At 48.5% G+C, this 22,045-nt stretch overlaps 2 protein-coding genes across 4 annotated transcripts in view; one reads left to right on the plus strand and one right to left on the minus strand.

Annotated features, from left to right (window-relative positions):
- Nucleotides 1-12,143, plus strand: part of SMG7 (SMG7 nonsense mediated mRNA decay factor) — a 45,295-nt gene extending 33,152 nt beyond the window's left edge. For 2 of the 3 annotated variants that reach the window (XM_052665665.1, XM_052665663.1), the window contains exons 16-23: nt 1,063-1,451; nt 2,918-3,283; nt 4,854-5,003; nt 7,061-7,141; nt 7,720-7,879; nt 9,145-9,315; nt 9,408-9,556; nt 10,034-12,143. In XM_052665665.1, the coding sequence (XP_052521625.1) occupies nt 1,063-1,451; nt 2,918-3,283; nt 4,854-5,003; nt 7,061-7,141; nt 7,720-7,879; nt 9,145-9,315; nt 9,408-9,556; nt 10,034-10,147 (1,580 nt within the window). In that variant the 3' untranslated portion in view covers nt 10,148-12,143. The remainder of the gene's footprint in view (nt 1-1,062; nt 1,452-2,917; nt 3,284-4,853; nt 5,004-7,060; nt 7,142-7,719; nt 7,880-9,144; nt 9,316-9,407; nt 9,557-10,033) is intronic. The other variant, XM_052665664.1, reaches the window with a different exon arrangement.
- Nucleotides 12,144-13,093: 950 nt separating this feature from the next.
- On the minus strand, nt 13,094-20,201 carry NCF2 (neutrophil cytosolic factor 2). Its single transcript, XM_052665695.1, has 15 exons — nt 19,962-20,201; nt 19,788-19,870; nt 19,497-19,605; nt 18,722-18,856; nt 18,505-18,612; nt 17,794-17,853; nt 17,266-17,309; nt 16,932-17,073; nt 16,478-16,540; nt 15,887-15,962; nt 14,935-14,978; nt 14,377-14,528; nt 14,197-14,308; nt 13,901-14,057; nt 13,094-13,340 (listed from the first exon to the last, which is right to left on the minus strand). The coding sequence occupies exons 1-15, from the start codon at nt 20,133-20,135 to the stop codon at nt 13,243-13,245; spliced, it is 1,557 nt and encodes a 518-aa protein (XP_052521655.1). The 5' UTR covers nt 20,136-20,201; the 3' UTR covers nt 13,094-13,242.
- Nucleotides 20,202-22,045: the final 1,844 nt, after the last annotated feature.

Genomic DNA, 22,045 nt, shown 5'->3' on the forward strand with positions numbered 1-22,045 from the left:
TGCTTTAATGAACAAGCATTCCCACACTGAGACTCTTACAGCCTAGTGAAGGAGAGGTGTAGCAGAACTGAAACAAAATGAATAAGATTCCTTATGCATCTGAATCAAGATCTGTCATGAAATCTGCTACCTTCCTTCTTGTTTAGTGGGTACAAGATCAAGGCACTTCACAGGAGGTTGTTTCAGTAGTTAGTCAAAACATGACAAAGACTTCTGCAAGCCCAGGAGAACGCGTTCTCTCTGCATAGGACTATTATAAAAGATCAGTCACACTGCTTTCTTTTTTATAGCTCAGTTCTTTTGTAGTGATGCTCACGCTTCAAGCTGTTACTTGTGTGGTGTCATCTGCTGTTGTAGCTGCGTTGCATGCTCCCATTTTGTTGAGGAGTGTTCCTGCCATGCCTTGCTGTCCATCTTTGCTCACAGAATAGCAAGGAGCAGTATCATTCCAGCAGCTGCTCTGTGCAGTTGCTAAATAAGACAGAAGCACCTCCCTTTTTCTAAAGTCACCACGAAATCTAGCTTGTCATAGAATTAAAGCTTCCTTCCAAACCTGGCTTTTTTGAGTGAGCTAAGGGGAAGAAATTGATCTTGTGGGTGTGAGGATTGGTTTGCTCACCATCTGTCTGCTTATCTAAATTAATCCTGAGACTAGTTATCCTGTGGGAGGAGGCAGGAGACTTATTGATTGCTTTTGTTTCTCAAAATGTGTGATTGAGGGAGTAGGAGCTTCAAAGGTAACACATCAAAAACACCACAATGGTGAGTGAGAAAGTTAGTGGAGGAAAACAAAAGCACAGAGATAAAGGGATGGAAATCCTGCAGTTCTCACAGATACTGCTGTAACAGGCTGTTATCAGCACCTGGAAAACTGGCAGTAAACTTGAGAACTGTGATTGTAACTGTGTACTTGCAAAGGCAGAAAAGGACACTATAGCGCATATATGGTGTTATTTCTTGTACTCACAGTATAAATATGCAAAATAAATTCACAACAATTTCTTCTTGAGGAAGCTGTCTGGTATGAGAAACTGCAATGAAAGGCATATTTTTCTTTTGCAGGGTTTCCACCTCCAACCTATGTTGTCCCTCCTCCTGTGGCTTTCTCCATGAGCACAGGGTATACCTTCCCAGGTGGTGTTTCTGTCCCAGGAACCTTCCTCCAGCCCACGGCTCACTCGCCTGCAGGAAACCAGGTGCAAGGTGGGAAACAGTCCCACATTCCTTACAGCCAGCAGCGGCCCTCAGGACCGGGGCCTATGACCCAGGGACCTCAGCAGACACCACCTCCTTCCCAGCAGCTCCTCTCATCTTTACCAGCTCAGGCAACAGCACAATCTGCAAGCCAGTTACAGGTCCAAGCTCTGGCCCAGCAACAGCAACAACAGTCCCCAACAAAAGCTGTGCAGGGCCTGGGGAAGAGTCCGCCACACCACTCTGGGTTCCAGCAGGTAAGCTTTCCTTGAATCTCCAAGGATAGTGACTTCACCACTTCCCTGAGCAACCTATTCCAGTAACTCAGTGCTTCTTCTGAGATTTTTCCTAATTTCCAATCTGAACCTTCACTGGCACAACTTAAGGCCATTACCTCTTGTCCTGTTGCTGATATCTGGGAGTAGATGCTGACCCCCACCTCACCACAGCCTCCTTCCAGGCAGTTGATAAGAGCCAAAAGGTGCCCCTGAGCAATTGTTCTCCAGACTGACCCATCCCAATTAGCTGCTCCTCACAATATTTTCATTCCAGGCCCTTCACCAGCTTCGTTTCCCTTCTCTGGACATGCTCCAGGGCCTTTATATCTTTCCTTTAATGAGGGGTCCAAAACTGAACACAGCACTCAAGGTATGTCCCCACCAGGGCTGAATAGAGGGGATGATCAACATCCTGGTCCTGATGACTATGCTATTTCTGATACAAGCCAGGATGCTTGGGACACTCCTGGTTCATGTTCTGCCAGCTGTCAGCTAATACCCCCAGATTCTTTTCCTCCACATAGCTTGCCAACCACTCTGCCTCAAGCCTGTAGCAACACATGGGATTGTTGTGACCAAAGTGCAGGACCCAGCACTTGGTCTTGTTAAAGCTCACACAGTTGGGCTCAGCCCATTGATTTAGACTGACTAGATCCCTCTAAAGGACCTTCCTGCTCTCAAGTGAATTTATACTTCTTCCCGGCTTGGTATCGCCAGCAAACTTACTGAGGGTGCACTCAATCCTCTCATCTGGATCATCAGTAAAGATACTAAACAGGGCTGGCTCCAACACTGACCCCCGAGGAACACCATTAGTGACTGGATTATCTTTCAAAAGCTGTTGTTAAGAATCTTACTTTGGAATTTTGATCTGTGAACTTCTGGGAGAATTTGATAAACAGATGAAGTTTAGGGGGCATGAACTTATGGTTCTGAATTAAGAGGGAAGTTGGGTACGTGGTAATCTGCTTTATCTGTTTCTGTTTATGGACAGGGTATGAAGGTGATGTTTCTGAGATGCTTCTCTTGGATCTTTGTAAATATGTCTCACTTAAGTGTGAGAATGGAGTCTGAATCTTACTCTTTCTGTTGGGCTCAGTTCCCTCACACTTAGTTCTATATGTACGTGCTCGACAAAATCTGCATTCTGGCCTGTCTGACCTTACAGGCAAGACCCTCCTGTTGTTCTGGACAGCAGTTCAGTACTTTAATAAATGTGCTGTTAAGTGCTGGCTTCAAGTAAGGATTATGCTTGACTATTGGCACATAGCTTGTTGAGGCTAATATGCCTATCGAGTCTGAATGTTGGTGAGTAATGTAGCAAATTAGAATGCCTGTAATATATCTGTAATGGGTTGGCTAGAACAACAGTTTGAATGAATTTAGGCAATCAGTTAATATTAATTGTTCCTACCTGCTGATGAAAGCATGTGTCTTTGTCTTAGTTTCCACAGACAGACTCATCAAAGCAGCTCTGGAACCTGCCTCAAGTCCAAGGTTCACTGGGGAAGATTATGCCAGTAAAGCAGTCCTATTACCTGCAGGCCCAGGATCCTCTAAAATTGTTTGAACAGTCATTACAGTCTCCTGTGATGCAACAGCAACCTCTGGAGAAAAAAATGAAGCCTTTCCCAATGGAGCCATATAACCAGAACCCCTCAGAAGTCAAGGTGCCAGAATATTACTGGGACTCTTCCTTTGGCATGGCTGACAATAGGGTGATGGCACAGCAGTCTAATGTGGAGCGCAGGGGAAAGCGGCAAGGAGTCTTCCGTCCAGAGCAGGATGCTGTCTCCAGGATGACCTTTGAGGTAAAGATCTGTATTACAAGTGAGAAACAGTGAGGTTCTGGCATTGCTGACAGCTCAGGCAGGAGTGCTGTGTTCAGGAGTCCCCTCTAGCCCCAGGCAGGTTACTGAGTGTATTTAGTGGGGGGCTGGATGTTGGTATTGGTAAATAGGATCCCGGCAAATGGTGCTGAATTTGCCACTTCAGTAGGCTGTGTTGTGGGATCAGACTCTTGAAGATTTAAATCAAGGAGGTGCAAGTTCTGCTGAGTGTAGATATAGATGCTGATCTCTGTACTGTGTCTGCCAGGTCAAGAAATGTGGCAGCTGACAGGGGAAATTCTTGTCTGGCACCTGATGAAAACCATCCAAATAATTGCAATTGAGTTATTACACTTTAAATAAACTCTTGCCACCCACAGAGTACCTTGAGTGTGTTGAATAGTTTGGCTACTGCAGCCTCAGCCTGGGCTACAAATCAAGGGTGATTTGTAGCAGCCCCATTGTGGGATTTTTTTTTTCTTTGCTTTTCCCTCTCTGCAAATCCCACCATGCAGCAAGAGAGCTGAGCGACTCCCTTCCTTAGCTCTTGATTGCACTGATGGAATACTTTGCTTCTGTCTGTGCAGTTGTGCTTCATGCTGCAGTTTATAAAAAGCCTGTCACCTTTTTATTTATTAACGGTCTCGAGTTGTCTGGAAGTGCTTCTAATGTTGTTTATAAGGAAACTTAAACAGAGGCTTTTTTAAACCTCTGGTCAGATATGCCTCTGTAGATGCACTCAATGTTCAATAGATCAGCTGGGATCACTTAGCTTATCCTTCAGGGAGAAAAACCAGACAATATCCAGGAGACTGCCTCTACCCTGATGTCAGGCTGTGGCTTTTAGATGGAGAGTGGGTCAAAGCCTTGTTCTCCTCCCTAAAAGGAAAGCATTGCCTTGGTGCAAGCACACTGCATACGGATAGAGACAGTGTCCACGGTGCTTGTTTTAGGCATCCCTTCCAAATCTTGGGATGCCAAGTTTTATTTGCACTTGGCAGGGTATTTTTTTGCCTGGTCTGTGGAGCTGTGCTGTGGTGTAGTAGCCATGAGCAGAGAAGTGAGTCTTACGGGATTTCAGTTCCACAAGCAGAGGAAGGAAGGTGCAAATGCAACCATAGTTGAAACCTAAATTACTCACAGCTCTGGAAGAATAATTAAAGATCTTATCAGGAAAAATAAATCATGTTCATTGTCCTTAAATGTAAAAAACAGATTTTGGTATTTGTCAGTAACGCAATGGGAAGCACGTGCTGTGTTAATTAAAAGTAGCTGCCCATCACTTTGGCTGTACCACTTACTTCACAGGCAGCTGCAGCGCTCCTGGCACACGTTAGGCTGGTTTTGTTTTCTGCTCAGTGTTTTCTCTGTGCACCTCCACACCCTTCTGTTGCACTCTTCTCATCACACCCTTCTGCATGCTGCCCTCTGCACTCCTCACAAGTCTGCCTCCCCCTCTGCTCTCTCGTCCTGCTTTGCTTCAGCCTCTCTCAGCTCTTGCTCTTCCCCGTTCTGCCTTCTGTTGTCTCACTGTGCTCGTTTCTGTCACTAGGACCCCAAGAGCTCCCCTTTGCTTCCTCCGGACCTGTTAAAGAGTCTGGCTGCCTTGGAGGAGGAGGAAGAGCTGATTTTCTCTAATCCTCCTGATCTTTACCCAGCTCTGCTGGGGCCTCTCGCCTCTCTTCCTGGACAAAGCCTCTTTGTATGTATTTGACTTAATACTGCTGCTTCTCTAACTGGCATCTCTTTCTTCTGTGAAGTTGTAAGAAATGGGAAGTTACTTTCTCCTCCCCATTCCTCCCCTCCACCTCCTCACCATTGAGTCAGTCTCTGTGTGAGAGCTCAGACCAAGGCCCCTGGCTCTGGATAACTGCAGAGGTGACTTAGCACAAAGTACAGCTCTTTGTCCACGTCCAGAGAGCAGTCAGTGTAACTGGGACTTCTTTTTTTTGTAAGCACAGTTCACGGGAAAGACACAGGATTGTCATTTAACATGCCTGTTCTTCTGCAGTTGTTTGGGGTTGGTAATAAGGATGTACATGGTGGAAGTCATCAGAACAAGAGTGTCTTTTGTTGTGAGGATTGCATAATGGCAGGGGGAAGCCACACTGTTAAATGCAGAAGAGACTGTAAAAGGGCCAGATGGTTTTAGAAGAAAACTGCAAGCAATTGTCCAAATAATCAGTAACTCCTATATCAGTACAGTAAGTTTTGACAGATTACTGTATGTGTATTCCCAGTTCAGTAGCTAGAGGGCCTTTGAGCTGCTGAATTTTTACATTACCTCTGAAAATGCAGTAAGCCTTTCTTCTATAGCTAGGAGCAAACTCATTAAACACGTATTTTGGAAATGTAGTGGTAATAAGGAAGAGTTTTTTGTGGCTTGACATGGCATTTCTGCTTAATAACTCCATTCCTCAGGTTTTTCTACATGTCATTGCAAGGAGCCAGTAGCAAAGCAGGCACCCATTGCTGTTGTCTTAAATTTGCTAAGAAACTAATAAATAGCTGCTGCTTCAACAGCTTCCTTTGAAGCGCTTACGATTGCTGTCTGCTGTCAAAGGAAATACTTCTCTGTGCAAGCTGTGTGCATATGCAGAGTGTGAATTTTGTCTGCCTTTTAAAACGTGTTTTCAAAGTAATGAGTTGGCACTTTGAAAGCCTAACAAGCTACGAGCTGCTTGCCAAGGAAGCAAGGCTGTTTGTCTCAGGCTTATAAGACAAAAGCAAGGATATTCCAGATAGTAAGATGATGGTAGAGAAGGAAAACTAATGCAGGTTTTTGTTATTGGAATAATAAAATCTGATATGTCAAGCTGGTTTGAGTGCAAGAGAACTTTTGTTTGGAATGAGACTACAGATGTAATTCTGGATCATACGTGGTTTTAATTGATTTTACTGATTCTGTGACTTCAGTGATCCTGATCCTAAATTCAGTGGTGTTCATTGTCTGCCAAGCAAGCTTCAGAATGTTGCTGTGATTTGTGCTTTGGTGATAACCAGTTTCTTCCCCAAATAGGTTTGCTTCATGTTTGTATTTTTTTTTTATTACCTAATGATAATAAGAGCTGAAGAAGGAAGCTGAAAAACATTAGGCTGCAAATAACAGCTGTATGGGAGGAGGTGTAGATGATAGAATGGGTCATGGAAAAGGCCACGATATCTTAACGTGGAACCAGGGGAAGCTTTGGAACCTGTGCTGTAAATACTGGGGCTTTTCAACTGTAGTCATTCTTAATGAAAATGAGAGAGCACTAGATGAGGCTTGCACTGTTTAACACGATTAAATTCGCAGCTAATCTTACTGTCTAAGAGTGTACAGGAGTATTCAAAGCTGAAAAGTCCTGTCAGTGAATAGCAACATACAAGGGTCTCAGCAGGTGTGGGTGAGTTCTCACGTCACTGGAAAGGATCCTGTCTCACTGACACAGCCATAGGTTTGGTAGCTTTGGTAGAAATGTCCCCTGTAGATGTGTCAGACACAAAAAGGCACTTAGGATTCTAAAAGCTGTTCTGTTAGCAGGGTTTGCCCGAGACTCTCACCTGTTCCAATTGATTTTAGGCAATGATTACAGTTAGAAAGGAAACTTGTGATCTTCTGTTTTTTGCTTGGTCACCTCATCCTCCAGGGTACCAAGGCTGAAATACAAGAGACTTTAAACACGACCAAGTATACTTTGGTAGCTCTTCATAGTTTACTTTCCTCCTGCTCACTTTGCTGAACACTAACTGCTCTTCTTCCACTTTTGGTTTTTGAAGAAGTCCCTGTTGGAGAAACCATCAGAATTGATGTCTCAGTCGTCGTCTTTCCTGTCCCTCAGTGGCTTTTCTCTTAACCAGGTACGTGATGACCAAAGTTGGAAGCCTTTATGCTGTTCAGACCTGCCTTTAAGCTAGATGTGTAGGCGCATCCTTTGGTATAAACTAATGGCAAGCACCAAGGAGACCAACATGCCTAATTTTAGTCCGTATGAGCAAGATGATCTTTGCCTCCTATTGTTCTTGAAAATCAATTGTCTTCTGAAATTCATCCTAGCTATAGCTCACAGATGTGCTGTTGAGTCTTGTTGAGTTCCTGGGATGCTTTCGGAGGAATTGCTGAGAGAAAGGGTTCATCCCCAGGCCTTGTGACACAGTTGTTTCTTTATTCCTGACTGTTGGAATGCCTCTTCTCTTCCAAGGAACTGCTGAGCAGGGTCTTTTGACTGGAAGCATGAAAAGTTTATGAAGGCATTGCGATCCAGCAGAAGAAATTCAGAATGTGATGGACTTTGTCAAGTAAATGTTCAAAAAAGATTCTGAGGAATGAGAAAGGTGTTAGAAAAGTGTTTAGATCTGTAACTGCTTCATTTGTGCAACCTGATTCTCAAATTAATCTTGTACTCAAGCTCTTGCTTTTTTATTTCTTTGCTTTGCAGGAAAGGTATCCAAATAACAGCATGTTTAATGAGGTATATGGGAAAAATATGAATACCAGCACAAAGACAGAGGTCACCCCTTCAGTTGCCCATCAGGAGACTTCGCTATATTCTCTCTTTGAAGGGACCCCGTGGTCTCCATCCCTTCCAGCCAGCTCAGGTAATCCTGGCATGAATGTCTCGACTTCAAGAGGATGGGAGTTAATTCTGAACCTACTCCAAGTTAACTGTAACTAGAAATTAAAAAGAAAATCTTTTACGAGGTCTGAAGGTCTCTGTTTATCTTTACATATCCTCTGAAATGTGATGGGATTCTGTCTCTATTGTAGTGTAAGAGCACAGATCTTAGTTGAAGCAGTTGAGCAGGGTGAAAGTTGCAGGAAGTGTTAAATCCTGAAATCTTTTCAACTTACTCCTCAGAAGTACTTGGGAGTAGGACTTAATTTTTAAAATGTCTGCTTGTAGTGTTGTTTCCTTGCAAAAAGCAGGAAGAACTAGATTTCATAATGCTGATATTTGAAAGAGAAACTGTAAAGAGTGAGGAGTAGAATATGACAGTTCTTTTTTTGAAGCAGCCTACAAAGCAAACTAGCTTTTTCTTTAACCATTTTCTGAAGGGCATAAAATACATTAGAATTGTCAAGGCTTTACCCTCACTAAAAATCCAGCAGAGTGTGAGAGGAAGGAAGGAGTTAGCTGAGTCTAACGAATGAGAGGATTTTAAGTAACTTGTCCCCTGCAGATGTTGCTTGGTCATAGTGAAACTTTTGCAACAAACCAGAAGTGACTGCTGTAGATGAAATGGAGGGAGCTGCAGAGGGCCTTAATGCTAGTAGGGGTAATGGCAGGACATGGTTACAGCTTTTAAGCTTTCACTTCACCTCATTTGAGACCACGTAGCTTCCTGGTGCCCTGCTCTGCTGGTTCTCTTTAGGCAACACTCTGTCTGCAGACACTCCCATGTCAGCCTCCTCCTTTGCTCTGTGTTTGGTTCTGGTCTGAATTACTTTCAGATTCACAGACATGTGAAACTTTCAAATTTGAGTTGTGAACTTGAAGCTCCTTGAGATCTAAAGTTATTTTATATTGGCTTGTGGAGCTTGGAGATAGGATTTTTATTGCTTTGGTTTGAGAAAAGGTGCCCAAGAAACTTGGGGAAAGCTTAATCTGTTAGCCAACCCTCTTGAGGTTGTTTTTTTGTTTTGCTAAGTGCACGTATGCATTAAACAGTCATTCTGGTTTTTTTATATGCACAAACATTTCCACTTAGAATTTAGGAATTTGCATTACACTCATGTGAAGGAATAAAAACAGGCCTTCAGCATTGGAAAAAATGGTGATGGCAGAATCGTTAGCAGCACTAAGAAAGTCAGAATGAGGAAGCTCCTCATCTTCACCTTTTTCCTCTTGCCTTCTAACCATCAGATCACTCAACACCAGCCAGCCAGTCTCCTCACTCCTCCAACCCCAGCAGCTTGCCAAGCTCCCCTCCAACCCATAATCACAATTCTGTTCCCTTCTCCAACTTTGGACCTATTGGGACTCCAGACAACAGAGACAGAAGAATCGCAGACCGCTGGAAAACAGATAAGCCAGGCAAGTGCTGCATTCCAGGCCTGGAAGAAGCCAGCTGTCGGCGTTTGTTTTGCAATAGATTTGTTTGAATTTGTCTCTCTTCCCCGTTTCAGCGATGGGAGGGTTTGGTCTGGACTACCTCCCAGCCACGTCCTCATCCTCAGAGAGCAGCTGGCACCAGTCCAGCGCTCCCAGTGGCACCTGGGCAGCCCAGGGCCCCGCCATGGAGGACTCCTCAGCTGTGCTCATGGAGAGCCTAAAGGTGTGTTGAACTGAAGCTGTGCTCGGGCGTGGGTGCTTGCCTATGGAAAGGGTGTGGTGTTATGGGATACAGGCAGTGTGCACTGCGTCCGAGTTCACTGGGACCTTGAAGGTTTCTTCCTGCAGATCCAGAGCAGGGTGGGAGGTGTGACCAGTGCTAGGAGATGTCACAGTTCTGCAGTTCTGTTGTTGAATATTTTGTGGAGCAAGAACAGGCTGGCAGAACTGGGAGAAAAATAACATTTGCTTTGACCAGTCTAAAATTAGTGATTGTTAATGTGCGACAGATTTTTCCGTTCACGAGGCAAGGGTAATCTTCAAGGGGAGCCTCTCTTCAGAAGGCCTTCTCTTGAAGTCTGGGTAACTTTCATGACAGGACAGGTATGAGTTGCAAAGGGAAGAGAGAACACAGAACAGTTTCTGAGAGAAAAGGTCTGCCTCAAACCAGGAGGTGCTAGTGTTGACTGTTTGTTTTTAGTCCATCTGGTCCAGTTCCATGATGCACCCTGGACCCTCGGCCCTGGAGCAGCTGTTAATGCAGCAGAAGCAGAAGCAGCAACGTGGACAAGGCGCCATGAACCCGCCGCATTGAGAACGAGGTGGCAACCCTTGCAAACCAAGGCTCCATAAACCATGGCATGTTGGGTTTGCAGGACTGGCCCACACAGTCCTGTGCAGGTGGCAGCCCTCTCTTCTGTTCCTTGCTGTCAGGAGGGCGTAAGTGCTCCACCAACCCACTGAGTGTGCACAAAATGTCTGCAGTGCAAGCAAACAACATCAGGAACTCTCCCAATCCCTGGGCCCTCTGGAGGGAGAGAGGAACTGCTGTTTGTCTCACTCAGTGACCCGATATCACCGCCTCTCACCTTCTCCATCGTGCATGTCCCCAGCCACATGGGAAGCAAAAGCTGAGAACGAAGGGCAGATGGGAGAAGCTAATGAGAACTTCTCAATCCTTTTCCTCTCTTTGGGGATATAAAATAGGAATCCATTAATGATTGCTTTGCTGACTGAGAATGTAGTTGAAATTACTCCTAAACATCTTTATTACTATCTCAGTAGTAAGATCACACTGAATTCTTCCGTACACAGATGTGCTTTGTAGTCAGTGTGTAGCAGTGAAAGCCCCAGCTGCTGCTCCAGTCAGAGGTGGTTGGTGGCAAGGTGGGGCTCTATCTCCTGGGCTAGCAAAGGAGTTTCATGAAGGAGAGTCTGGCACTTGACACCACTTCACCTTTCACTCAAAGGCTTTGGCCGGCCCACGGGTGGGTTAGAGATTCCAGCATGAAATGCCCTCCTCTCAGTAGGTGTTTGAGCTGTAATGGGTGACGTGGGGCATTGCAGCACTCTGCTGGACGAGCAAGTTAACTGCTATGGGGTTTTAAATTAATGTTTGATTCCTGTACATTTTACTGTAGCAAAGTGGCTAGCCCCGCAAAGGGCAGGCTGCTCTGTGCATTCACAGCCTGACTCATTTTAATAGGTAGGTAGAAAGCTTTCAGTGTTTTTCATTTTTTCTTTCTCTCCCCATCCTTCCATCTTTGCTGGATGCTAGTAGTTTTATCGCCAATGTGCAACATCTTGCAGAAAGTAATCAGGAGTCCAGCAGGACTGGGTAAAGACGACAGTCAGCCTGGACAGTGTGGAGTGTACGAACCCCACAGGCATACACCAGCTCTGCAGAAACCCGTCCCCCGCCCTCCCAGCAGCAGCCCTCAACTTCCAGTTCTAGAAGGAGATCTGAGGTGCCACGGACACGCGTGTGTAACCCGCGCACGGAAGAAGCATAGTGCTGTTCGCATATGAAAAGGTGCAGAAGGGAAAAGAAAATGTTTTATTTGCTATTTATTTAGGGGGAAGGAAGACTGGAAACGTCATTAAAGAAAAAGACAGCATTTTTGTTAGGTTTCCCAGGGAAGCGATCTCAATGTCCGTTTGCTGTGTTTAGCAATAGGGGTTTGTGTGATGATTCAGGATCTCTGGGCTGTAAGTCAGCTGCAAAGCAAAGCACACGCAGGAGCTTAAGTGACACTGGAGTCCGGGCGGCCCCAAAGAACGTAAAAAGGGAAAACTGAGGCCCAGTACCCTTGTGAGGGCGTGAGCAGCTCCCCCACGTTCTCCACCTTCGCAACATCACTGTTCTTTGTTGCATTTTGAAGATGTATTTCCTTTTAAAAAAGTCCAAAAAGTGAAGTTTCCACCCAATGCTAATACTGACTAAGCTCCCTTCCCCATCCCAGCCCCTCAGTTTGTGTATTGAGCCGTGCCCCCGGCAGCTGCGACATTCCAGTGTTAGAAGTGCCGCTGACTCTTGCACCTCAGCGAGCCGACCAGGTTCACCACCTCACTCCTGGCAGTGCCAGGTCCCAACGCACTGCTCCACTTGTGCATGAGAACCCGGTGTCAGGAACACGGCTGGCTCTCGGCTGGGACTCCCATCCCGCCCTCTGGCGCCCGGGGGAGCGAGGGGAGGGACCCCAACAGAAACTGGTTTGTGTCGTAAGCTTTTTTTGTGTTTTTTGTCTGTCTGTGCAAGAACTGCAGCTGCTGAAATCAGCTTTGCCTTTAATTAAACCATGTTCTCTCCATCCGGGTCTGTGTGTTACGTTTATTTCCCCATGGAATTCAGCTGCAGGCTTTGAAAAACACGTTATTTTTCTGGAGAAATTGGAAGAAGGTTCAAACTTTAATTTTTTTTTTTTCCAGTTTGAAAGAAAAATAAATTGCAGAGATTCTGGCTTGGGCTCAGTGCAAATAATTGGATCGTGGTTTTGTGCTGTGCTGTACAATGTGTTTTATGTATGGAACCAAAAGGCTGGGATGGTAGCAGCTTCCAGAGCTTAAATCTGATTAGAGCACAGGCAGCAGGAGCTGAAGGACACACAGCCTTCTGCTGTGGCCCTGCTGTAAATCAGGATGGCACCTGCACTGCTCCAGTTTTGAGAGGTCATGAGGTTGTTTTCTTTTTTTTTTTTTTAAATCCAGAGTAAGTTCCTTTTAAAATAAATATGAGATTTAGGTAATGGGGTTGTATAGGATAAGTGTTGACTGGTGCAGGGTGAGGCTGCATGGTGTCTCTTATTTCAGCTCTTGAGGCTAGCAGTGATGTTTTAAGGAAGTAGATTCTCTTTGCAAGTTCCTGGTCCAAAGTTTCCCGAGCTCCCCAGTCTGTTTTTCCCTGCTTTTCCATTGATTTTCACAGAACCACAGTATGGCCTGAGTTGAAAAGGACCACAGTGCTCATCTAGTTCCAACCCTCTGCTATGTGCAGGGTCTCCAGTCAGCAGACCAGGCTGCCCAGAGCCACGTCCAGCCTGGCCTTGAATGCCTGCAGGGATGGGGCATCCACAGCCTTCTTGGGCAAGCAGCTGATTTACCTTGTGGAAGCTCTGCCCAGGGCAGGCGAGTGGGGTAGAGCTGCTGCTACCAAGCCTGATGGTAACCACAGTCCTTGGGACTGACTGTGCTCCTAGCAGGGAGATTGCTAGTGACCTTTTTTTTTAATGTGTTTTATACATAGCAACACAAAAGGTAACACACACACACACAAAAATGAAGATTTTAATACATGTAGCAATAATATTCTAGGTCTGTTTTCAGATGCAGTGATTAATGTGGGAACTTCTTAGTTGCAACATTTGAATTCTTAATTTCTTTCAGTGTCCATGTCCCCTCACACTTCTGAAATCAGATCTCTGGGTCTTTAGTGTTACCATCACAAACAAAAGCAGAGGGGAAGATGCCTATCTTGCCATTGCATTGCCCTTCCAACCAGTCTTCATTCACTGCAAGATAAAATTGACACCATTTTTGTCACCCTAGAGATGTGCAGGAGCACGATTACCCATTTTAAGATCATCTGCAGGTAAATATCCTGGTGGAGAGGTGACAGGAGGCGGGGAGGAGGAGTGCAGAAGAGAGAGACAGCAAAGTTTATGAGGTAAGAAAAACCTCAAAAGAAAAGCAGTCAGGAAAGGGTGCCAAGTGAGAGGAATTGGAATGACAGCGCTCTGGGCATGGTGCAGGGTCAGAAGGAAGCAAGAATACACTGATCAGCGAGCTTGAAGACAGCTGAAGTAAAACTCTCCCATCTTGCAATTGTTAGGACAGCAGGTTGTGTGTCCTTTCCTTTGGCTTCCACCTGCTGTCCCTGTGATGTTTTCTGACTGGTCTGAAGCCTTTGCATTCGATGCAAACCTTCTCACCCCATTTTCCACCTGGAGGTGGCAGACTGCAGTTTGAAGGAGCAGCATCCTATCGGCACAGGCTGCTCCATGTGTTTGGCACCTCGGAGCCAGGCCCATGCTTTCCCTCCCATCTCCCGCAGTGGCCGGAGCACAGTTACCTTTGGATAAAACAAGTATCACATCTCCAGCCTGAAACTCCAGGTCTTCAGGCTGGATGGCCTCGTAACTGTACTGTGCTACCACTTGGGTTGGACCCGTCTCTGCTGTTGCCTTCTGCGACTCCTCTGGTTTGCTGTCAAGTAAGAATCCCTCTCCCTAGGGCAGGAAAGAAGCTGGTGAAGTCACCCCGTGGCTTCTGCTTTGCACCAGAAAGTGGCAGATGAGCTCTGCTTAGGCTTCAGCCTAAGTGAGCCCCTTGCCAGCACCAGCAGAAGAGCTGGTCGCTGCTGCTGACCTCTGTGCAGTCGCACCACACCGTCAGGCACCGATCCTTGCTGTGGTTCCATGCTGCCTCTAGGTTCTGCGTGCTCAGAGTCACCAGCTCTCTGCTAACTGCAGGCTTGTACCTGGGCACCGGAGGAACAGGTAAGGGGACAGCCACAAAAACTCAGCTCCTGCAGCAGGCAGTTCTCACCTCAGCATTGTGTGCTCAGGCTGCAGCTCCAGCTTGTCGCAAACCAGGTCCAGGAGCTCCTTGTAGGACAGGTCTGGCTTGACTTGCATGGCAACTGTGTATTTGTAATGCACCTTGAGAACGTAGGGCTTGGGGACGGCCGGTTCGGTTTCCTGCAGGTGGGGAATTGAGGCGTCAGGGATCTCCCTGCTCCCACAGCATGGGGAGCTTGGCTATGGGCAGGGAAAGGAACTGGGGCATAGGACTGCTGAGCGACAGCTGAGCTCAAGAAACCATCTCACTGAATTCTGGCAGTCCTCAATACTTCTGGAGCAGGCCACCAAAGCCATGCTGCACGTGTGGCTGGTTGCCTGCCCTGGGTTTGACCTGGCAGTGAGTGCAGCAATGCACTGGGCACCTAGTGACCGCAGTGTGGCTTCCCAGTGACCGGGCTCAAGGTGTGCCCCCACCCCTCTGCACTTGTTCTCATTTGGGATACTGCTTCTCCTGGAAGAGACCTCCCAAGCTGTACGTAACGCGGATCTGGGCTCTGCCTTCCACCACAGCACAAGGTCTTACCTTATTGGCTTCTCTCTGCTGCGTTGATGCAACAGGAACGAAGTCTGAGGAGGCAGGATAAGGTAGGTCAACAAGTGGAACAGCATAAGCATTACTGCTGTGGGCTTAAATGTGTTTCCAGATCCTCTCAGCCCTTCAACACCCACTGTCATCTACAGCAGCACCTCCCCAGCCCTGAAGCCAGCTGTGGTTGCTCGAACAGATCAGTATCAGCTGCAATGAGGTTCTTCTGTGGGATTCTTCAGTAACCACTGAGAAAAGAGGTTAGGGCTCTGCCTTGCCTGCTGTATTTCAGGTGCTCACATGGTAGGGCCTGTTCTGTGTTTGTAGGAATTGTAACTTTAGGTGGGATGCAGTTCCTCAATGAGCTTTGACATACCAGTGCATTTGCAAGCACAATGATCTATCTTGCCCACTGTCACACGGCTGCTTCTGGCAGCTAATAACCTTAAATATGGGAATTTGCAGACAAAACAGGAGCCCTAAGCCACACTTTCAGCTGGCAGTGCCTGCCTTGGTTCACCATGTTCAAGCATCTGCGTGGCCCTGGTGCCACCACCCCTGCGCCAGGTGCTGAGACACACCAGCCACATCTCCTTCCTGTAGCTCCCTAGAACTTGGCCTAGCACTAAGATAATCCCAGCTGCTCTGCTTTACGGAGAAGCCTGTAATTCACATTCTGCTCTGGGTCTTATGCAAGCTGGGTCACTTGCCCTGCTGCTTTCCCTAGGCCCTTTTTTCCATTAGCTGCTGCCCTAATTAAAAGCAAAAAGGGGACCTCGAGCTTTATTGTGTTCCATCCTCAGTGCTGCAGTTGCAGTATTGTCTCCTCTTTTAATGCCCGCACCCCAAAAGAAGCAGGGATGGCCCCCAGCCCTGGTTCTCCATAGGACACAGTATAACAAGAGACTGTCCCTACAGCTTCCCCCGTTCCTTCCCTCCTTACACTGACCTGGTGCTGGCCGCCGGGGCCTTGGAGCAGTGCTGCTGGGTGGCTCAGGGATGTCAAGCTCAGGTGGGGCTTCGTCCTGTGCCAATAGGAAAAGGGCAGCACTGGCACTCAGCATCCCTAGGGGAGCAGGTACAGTCCCCGGGGTGCTGCTGCCTTGGGGACCCCCTCCTGCCATTCGAGGCAGGAGTCCTGGGGCTGAGTTCTGCCTACTGTCCATTGATTCGGGGTGGAACAGGGCAGTTCTGGTCTCTGTGAGAGCAAACAAGGACAGTTTTCAGAAGACAGTGCCATTTAGGAAGCAGTGTCTGATGAGTATGTCCAGACCTGTTTTCTCAAGGTGTGTTTGGAGTTTCGAATCAGTGAATTGCAGGGTGAATTCACTGCCCCTTCACCTCCCCAGTGCTACCACCTCCCTCCCCAGGGATCATCAGCACGGTGTCTGCACAGATTTTGCAGGCTCTGAGCTTGTGCTGAAATGGCCATAAAACCAGGAGTCCCCCAGCATTGAAAGGAAGAAAGGTTTGAGGTGTGGGTCCTGCTGGGTGATCTATGTGATGTCCTGGGGCCAACAGCTTCTCCTGGGCTCCTTACCTGGACGTGCAGCTTGTGCTGGAGCTCCATGGGCTCAAGGAAGTTGCAGGGGACAATCCCTTTCTGCAGGGAAGAGACAAGGGAGGAGCATTGTTGGGACTCAGGGGTTAGTGGCTGCCTGGGGTGAAAAGGTCGTCTAGTTTCAGCCCTGTGAATAGCCTTGAATCATCTTGAGATGATTACTTGGCCATCCAGGAGACTGAAGATAAGGGAATGATTTCTGCGTGGTACTTATGATGGGCAGCTTGGGCATACGTGGTCAGGCAAGCAAAGCAGCACATCTGGCCCCTGCCTGGTAGGAGCAACAGGAGCAGGACACCAGGAGGTTCCTTCTACCAGCCTATAGCCATCTGCCCTCAGACTTCAATACAGGATGCAAGGAAACTGGCTTCAGAAACCCCATTATTGCCCTACCAGTCCTCTGTAGTCCCTTTGTGCCAGCAGACTCCCATACCTTCCCGTTAAACATCACCGTAGCCCAGTTGTCCTTCTCTTTCTTCAGGACAAAGACGATGTTTCCAGGCAGGACCTGCAGCTCCTCAGCGGTTTCAGGTATGAACTCATACAGGACGCGGTGCGGCTGCCCCTCAAGAGCCCTGGAATGGAAGCCAGCATCATGTCAGGAGGGGACGTGATGCCGCTGCTTTACCTCACAGGGGGCCTGAGCTCTGCTCCCTCATTTCTCTCCTCCTCTCTCCCACTGATTCTGAACACTCAGCTGGATGGTGCAGGACATGGCTGCACCAGGCTGTTTGTTAGCAATGCTGCCGATGTTTCATCCGACCTACCTGAGGATTTCCGGTGTCTTGGGCCTGGGTGGAGGCCCAGAAGCCTGTGAACAAGAAGACAGAAGGAAATCCGTCATAATCTGGAGGATTTGGGTTGCTTTGCAGAAACGTCCTGCAGTCCTTTCCCTGCCTGTTGTCCTCCCTGCGTGGGTCCCTCCTTCTCACACTGGTATCAGGTCATTAGTTTCCTTCTCCACTCAGCCCTTATGAATCTTACGGGAGGGTTTGTCACCTCCCCGAGCTCCCAAAGGCCCACCCATGGCTCAGGGCCTGGCTTCCCCATAACCTCAGCTCAGACATGAGTGGGCTTGGGCTGTGACTTCTGGTGAAGGAAGCAGCTGGGATGTGGGAGTAGCTTCCTCCTCACCCTGGCCGTGGTAGGAAGTTTGGGGTGGTGACGCTGCTCTTTGCTCACCACTCTCATCCAGATGTCGCCCACCCCCAAGTATGCCCAAAGTTCTGCTTGGTATCCCTGTGTATGCTTGAAGCTCTCTGCACCACATGGACTGCAGGGCATTGATTCCTTACCTGTGGTTGGAGGGGAGCAAATCCTGAAAAACTGTCCTTGTCCACCACGGATGCCACCACCTACAGCCAAAGGAAGACATGCTGTGACTTGGTGCTCCTCTTAGACCTCTGATCTCCGACATCCACTGTCCTCCTTTGCTTCCATCCAAGTCAACCTCTTTGGGTGTGGGTGCTCTGGGTTTGCTTTCCCTGGCAGCGCTGGCACTGGGGTGTCCATTCTGCCTCCCAGGACCTGAGCTTGAGGGTGCACCCTTGTGCTTGGACCTTCCACAGTAATGTGGGAGAAGCCCTGCTCAATTGTCTGAGCTGCTTCAGGCTGAGCAGAGCCAGTACTGGAGGTTACTTGCGGGTGTCAGATTTTAAATAATTCCTTTTTTTTTTTTTTTCTTCCCTTGTGCACCAAATATCTTGACTTGGTTTGAAGCTCCAGTGGGACCTTCCCATCTCACCACTCAGTGACCATCCCTCACTTCTCATTAAGGAAAGTGAAAATGGGCCATGCTGAGCCACACAAATAAAAGGGTGTTTCTGTGAGCTTAACTCTGCTATTCCTACATAGTCCTGGAGCCTGCAGCATCCCCAAGCTTTGGGCTGGCTTTGCATCTCTGTGCTCAGCAAGCACAGCTCAGTTCTTGGTGGCTGTAAGGCAGAGGGCTATCGGCATCTCTCTTCAGCCTGCAGACGTGGCTTGCATTAATGTTCCTTTCTTACCATGGCTTTTCCCAGGTAGTCCTTCTTCTCCAGCTGAGCAACTTGCTTTTCGTTTGGTCGAAACAGCTTCCCTGTGGGAATTGCCACTGGTTCATAGAGCTTCTGCTTCTGCAGCAGGGAGAAATCAAAGAGCCATTAAGGTTGGAAAAGCCTTTTAAGATCATCTAGTCATGGACCTCCATAGGCAGGCACTGAGCTGAGACCTGCTGCTCCTCACCAAGATGGCTTCCATTGCCCTGTCAATCTTGTTGTGCTGGGGCTCACTCTTTGAGCTCATTGCCAGTGTCAGGTGCTCCTCAGCTTTCTTCCAGTCCTCCGTGGTGGCATACACCAGTGCGATGTTGTAAAGGATCTGCAGAGGGATGGGAGCCAGAGAATGGTCTTTTAGAGGCACTAGACCCTTGCTGTGGGTGTTTTTTGCTACCCTGATGACATCTTGGGTAAAACCAGCTCTCTATTCCTACTCTAGCATGCTTGATTTTTTTGCAAGGCATGAATTGTAGAATCCTTCAGGTTGGAAAAGACATCTCAGTTCACCAAGTCCATCCCCATCATGCTCACTAACCACATCCCTCAGTGCCACATCTTGGACACCTTCAGGAATGGTGACTCCAACACCTCCCTGGGCAGCCTGTGCCACTGCATCACCACTCTTTCAGAGGAGAAATGTTCCTAATGTCCAACCTGAACATCCCCTGGCACAACTTGAGGCCATTCCCTCTCATCCAATTGCAGTTACATGGGAGCAGAGGCCAACCCCACCTCACCACAGCTTCCTTTCAGGCAGCTGCAGAGCAGTGAAGTCTCCCCTGAGCTCCTCTTCTCCACTCTGCCCCGTCCCATTCCCTCGGCTGCTCCCCGTCGCGCTGTGCTCCACACCCCACGCAGCTCCTTGCCATTCTCTGGACATGAAGAGTCCAGTGAAAAACCATTGGGTGCATTTCCTCTGGATTTTGTTGACCAAGACTGAAACACCGTTTGGTTTCCATCACCTCACAAGCAAAGAGCCTGTAGCGCAGCCCCAGGATCTTGTAGTCGATGAGCTGGTTGCCTCGCAGCTGGGCCAGAGCCTCCTTGAAATCCTTCATGGCCATTTCATAGCTGGGGAGGAGAAGACGAGGTAGAGGCTCCCAAGGCCCCTCCACCTCCTCCTGATGGTGTTCTGGTAGCCCATGTAAGCACTTCACCTCAGGGCTGAGTCCTCAGCCCCCCACACTGCCCACGGCTGCTCAGCCAAGAGCCACCAGCTGAACAGGGGGGTAAAACCGAAGCCATGCACTCACTTGTGTCTCTTGTAGAAGACGTTTCCCCGCTGGAAGTAGGCCACGGCCAGGTGCTTGTCACAGCTGATGCTCTGGGTGAGCGCCTGCAGGGAGCAGGGCAAGAGGAGTGAGAAGGGAACATCTGCAAGGAGAACTGGGCGACGTGTCCCTGCAGCCTTGGGAGCTGTGCCTTACCTCCTCTGCCTCGGCCAGCTGCCCCAGGACCAGGTGGGTGCAGCCGATGTTGAAGCAGATTTTGGCCGGTGGGTTCTGGACGGCGGTGAAGGCCTTCAGGGCTGCGTGCCACTCCTTGCCATCCGCAGCACACACCCCCTCCTGCCACAGCCGGATGGTCTCCACCAGCGACATGATGGACGCGGTGCGCCCAGCCTTCCCCGCGGTGTCTGCCTCCCTCTCCCAGCCCCTCCCGGCTGCACGTCTGCCTTCCCACAGCCCGCCTGGTGTCACAAACCCACCAGGAAGTGGCCCTGGTGGTGTCAGAGCAGCGTGGCCCCGAGATGGGGAAGTGGAACTGCCCTGCTGCTACGGGCTTCCACTCGGGGCTGTGCCTGCATTGCAGCTTCTCCTCCTCGGGTTGTGCTTCTGGGGGCTTTGTGTGGGGGTGCCAGCATTGGAGGGGTTTATTGGCTCGAGGTTGGCCTTGCAAAGCTGTTTGGTGAGTGCTGCAGCCCATCATAAGCGTTTCGTAAGAATCTGAAAGCTGTCAGCCAGACTTTGCCCTTGTGTATTTATGCAGGCTTCCCCATAGATAATGCCAACAGCAGGAGGGAGAGTGCGGAGGAGACTTCTGCTCTACTGCTCAGAAGAAACCTGATCTGCTGAGGGCTGGGTTTGAAGAGTGTGATAGAGCGCATCTGCAGACCTCCGTGCACCCTCATGGCCTCCCTGCAGGGCTCTGCTCTCACACTCCCATCCAGCAATGGTTCCCCCCTGTTGGGGTGCTGCCCTGCTGGCTGGGCTATCTGCTAGCCCAGGTTGATCCCAGAACTGGAGCCAGCGATGCGGGGGAGGATCTGAGATCCCTCCTGTGGAAAGTGCTCATTTCACCTGCATTTTGCACACGGATGAGATCCGAAGCACAGCAACTGCACGTAGCAACTGCTCCTGATAATTTTAACCTCACATACAGCTTCCGATTTTGAAGCTGTGATAAGCACTGCCTTTCTAGTAACAGAGCAAGCCTCTTGTTCCCCTTTCTCTCAGTTTAGTAGAAGGAGAAACCTATTTCTTGTCTGAAGTGAGGAATGTGGATGTTACCATCTGCGTTGTGAGCCTCTTGAAGCACAAGCACAAATCACTGAGAGCTGGTAGGAATGGCACAGGACTGCCTGAAATCCAGCGACCGTGCAGTAGTCGCCTTTAAGTTTGCACTGCAACAGTATGCATGGTTTTATCATCATTGCTGGAGTGAAGAGACACAAAAGGAGCCCAGATCAGCACTTCCTCGTGTCCTACATCTGCATCTCCAGGAACAGGAGTGTGCCCATCATGTGACGCTGCTCTGGAGGCAGATGGGTGAGCAGGGCCAGCATGATGCACCGTGCTGTGATGTGAGCACAGCGTGCTCCTGAGCTCACTGCCCCTTCCCGTTTCAGTCAGCAGCAGTCAGCAGAAGAGAGGCCTTCCCTCAGCTCTGCCCTCCTACGCTGCGCCTGCAGGCAGGCTCATTTCGCGCATCGCTGAGCACACAGGAACAAAATAAACACATCTTTATAACCGTTCCTAAATACTTCATAGCATACCCTGAGGGGAATCTGGAAAACCTGAAGATTGCTCTTCCGCTGCCTTTGTTAGTCCAATGCCACACAGAGGGAGCCGGTCCACTGAGACTTTGATTGGTTTTGGAAAGTTGATTACAGGTTCATCCCCTGGAGATGCCAGAGATGAACACAATCCCAATCACGAGATCAGGACTTTCACCCCCTGCAACTACCCCGCCTCACTGTTTTTCTCCTTTAGGTAAGGCATACAGCATCAGTGGTTGAGAACATCACTCCATGGTTCAAGTCTGAGTGCAGGCAGGGACACCTCTAGCAATCCTGGTTTGGAACATCTCCTGTTGTTTAAATGTCTTGAAACAACCTCAGATTTTCTTGTATACCACGTATTGCCATGACTTGCTTAAGAAAGCAAGCTTAGCAAGATAAATAATGGAGGGGAGAAGCTCTAGGGCTTGCTTTTTATCTTTGGTCAGCCCTTGCATTCAGCTGCCTGCAGAATTAAAAAGAAGTTAGCCTCAAGATATTTCAGACTCCAAG

The sequence above is a fragment of the Tympanuchus pallidicinctus genome, unplaced genomic scaffold, assembly GCF_026119805.1.
Source record: "Tympanuchus pallidicinctus isolate F22 unplaced genomic scaffold, pur_lepc_1.0 scaffold7, whole genome shotgun sequence".
Lineage (NCBI taxonomy): Eukaryota > Metazoa > Chordata > Aves > Galliformes > Phasianidae > Tympanuchus > Tympanuchus pallidicinctus.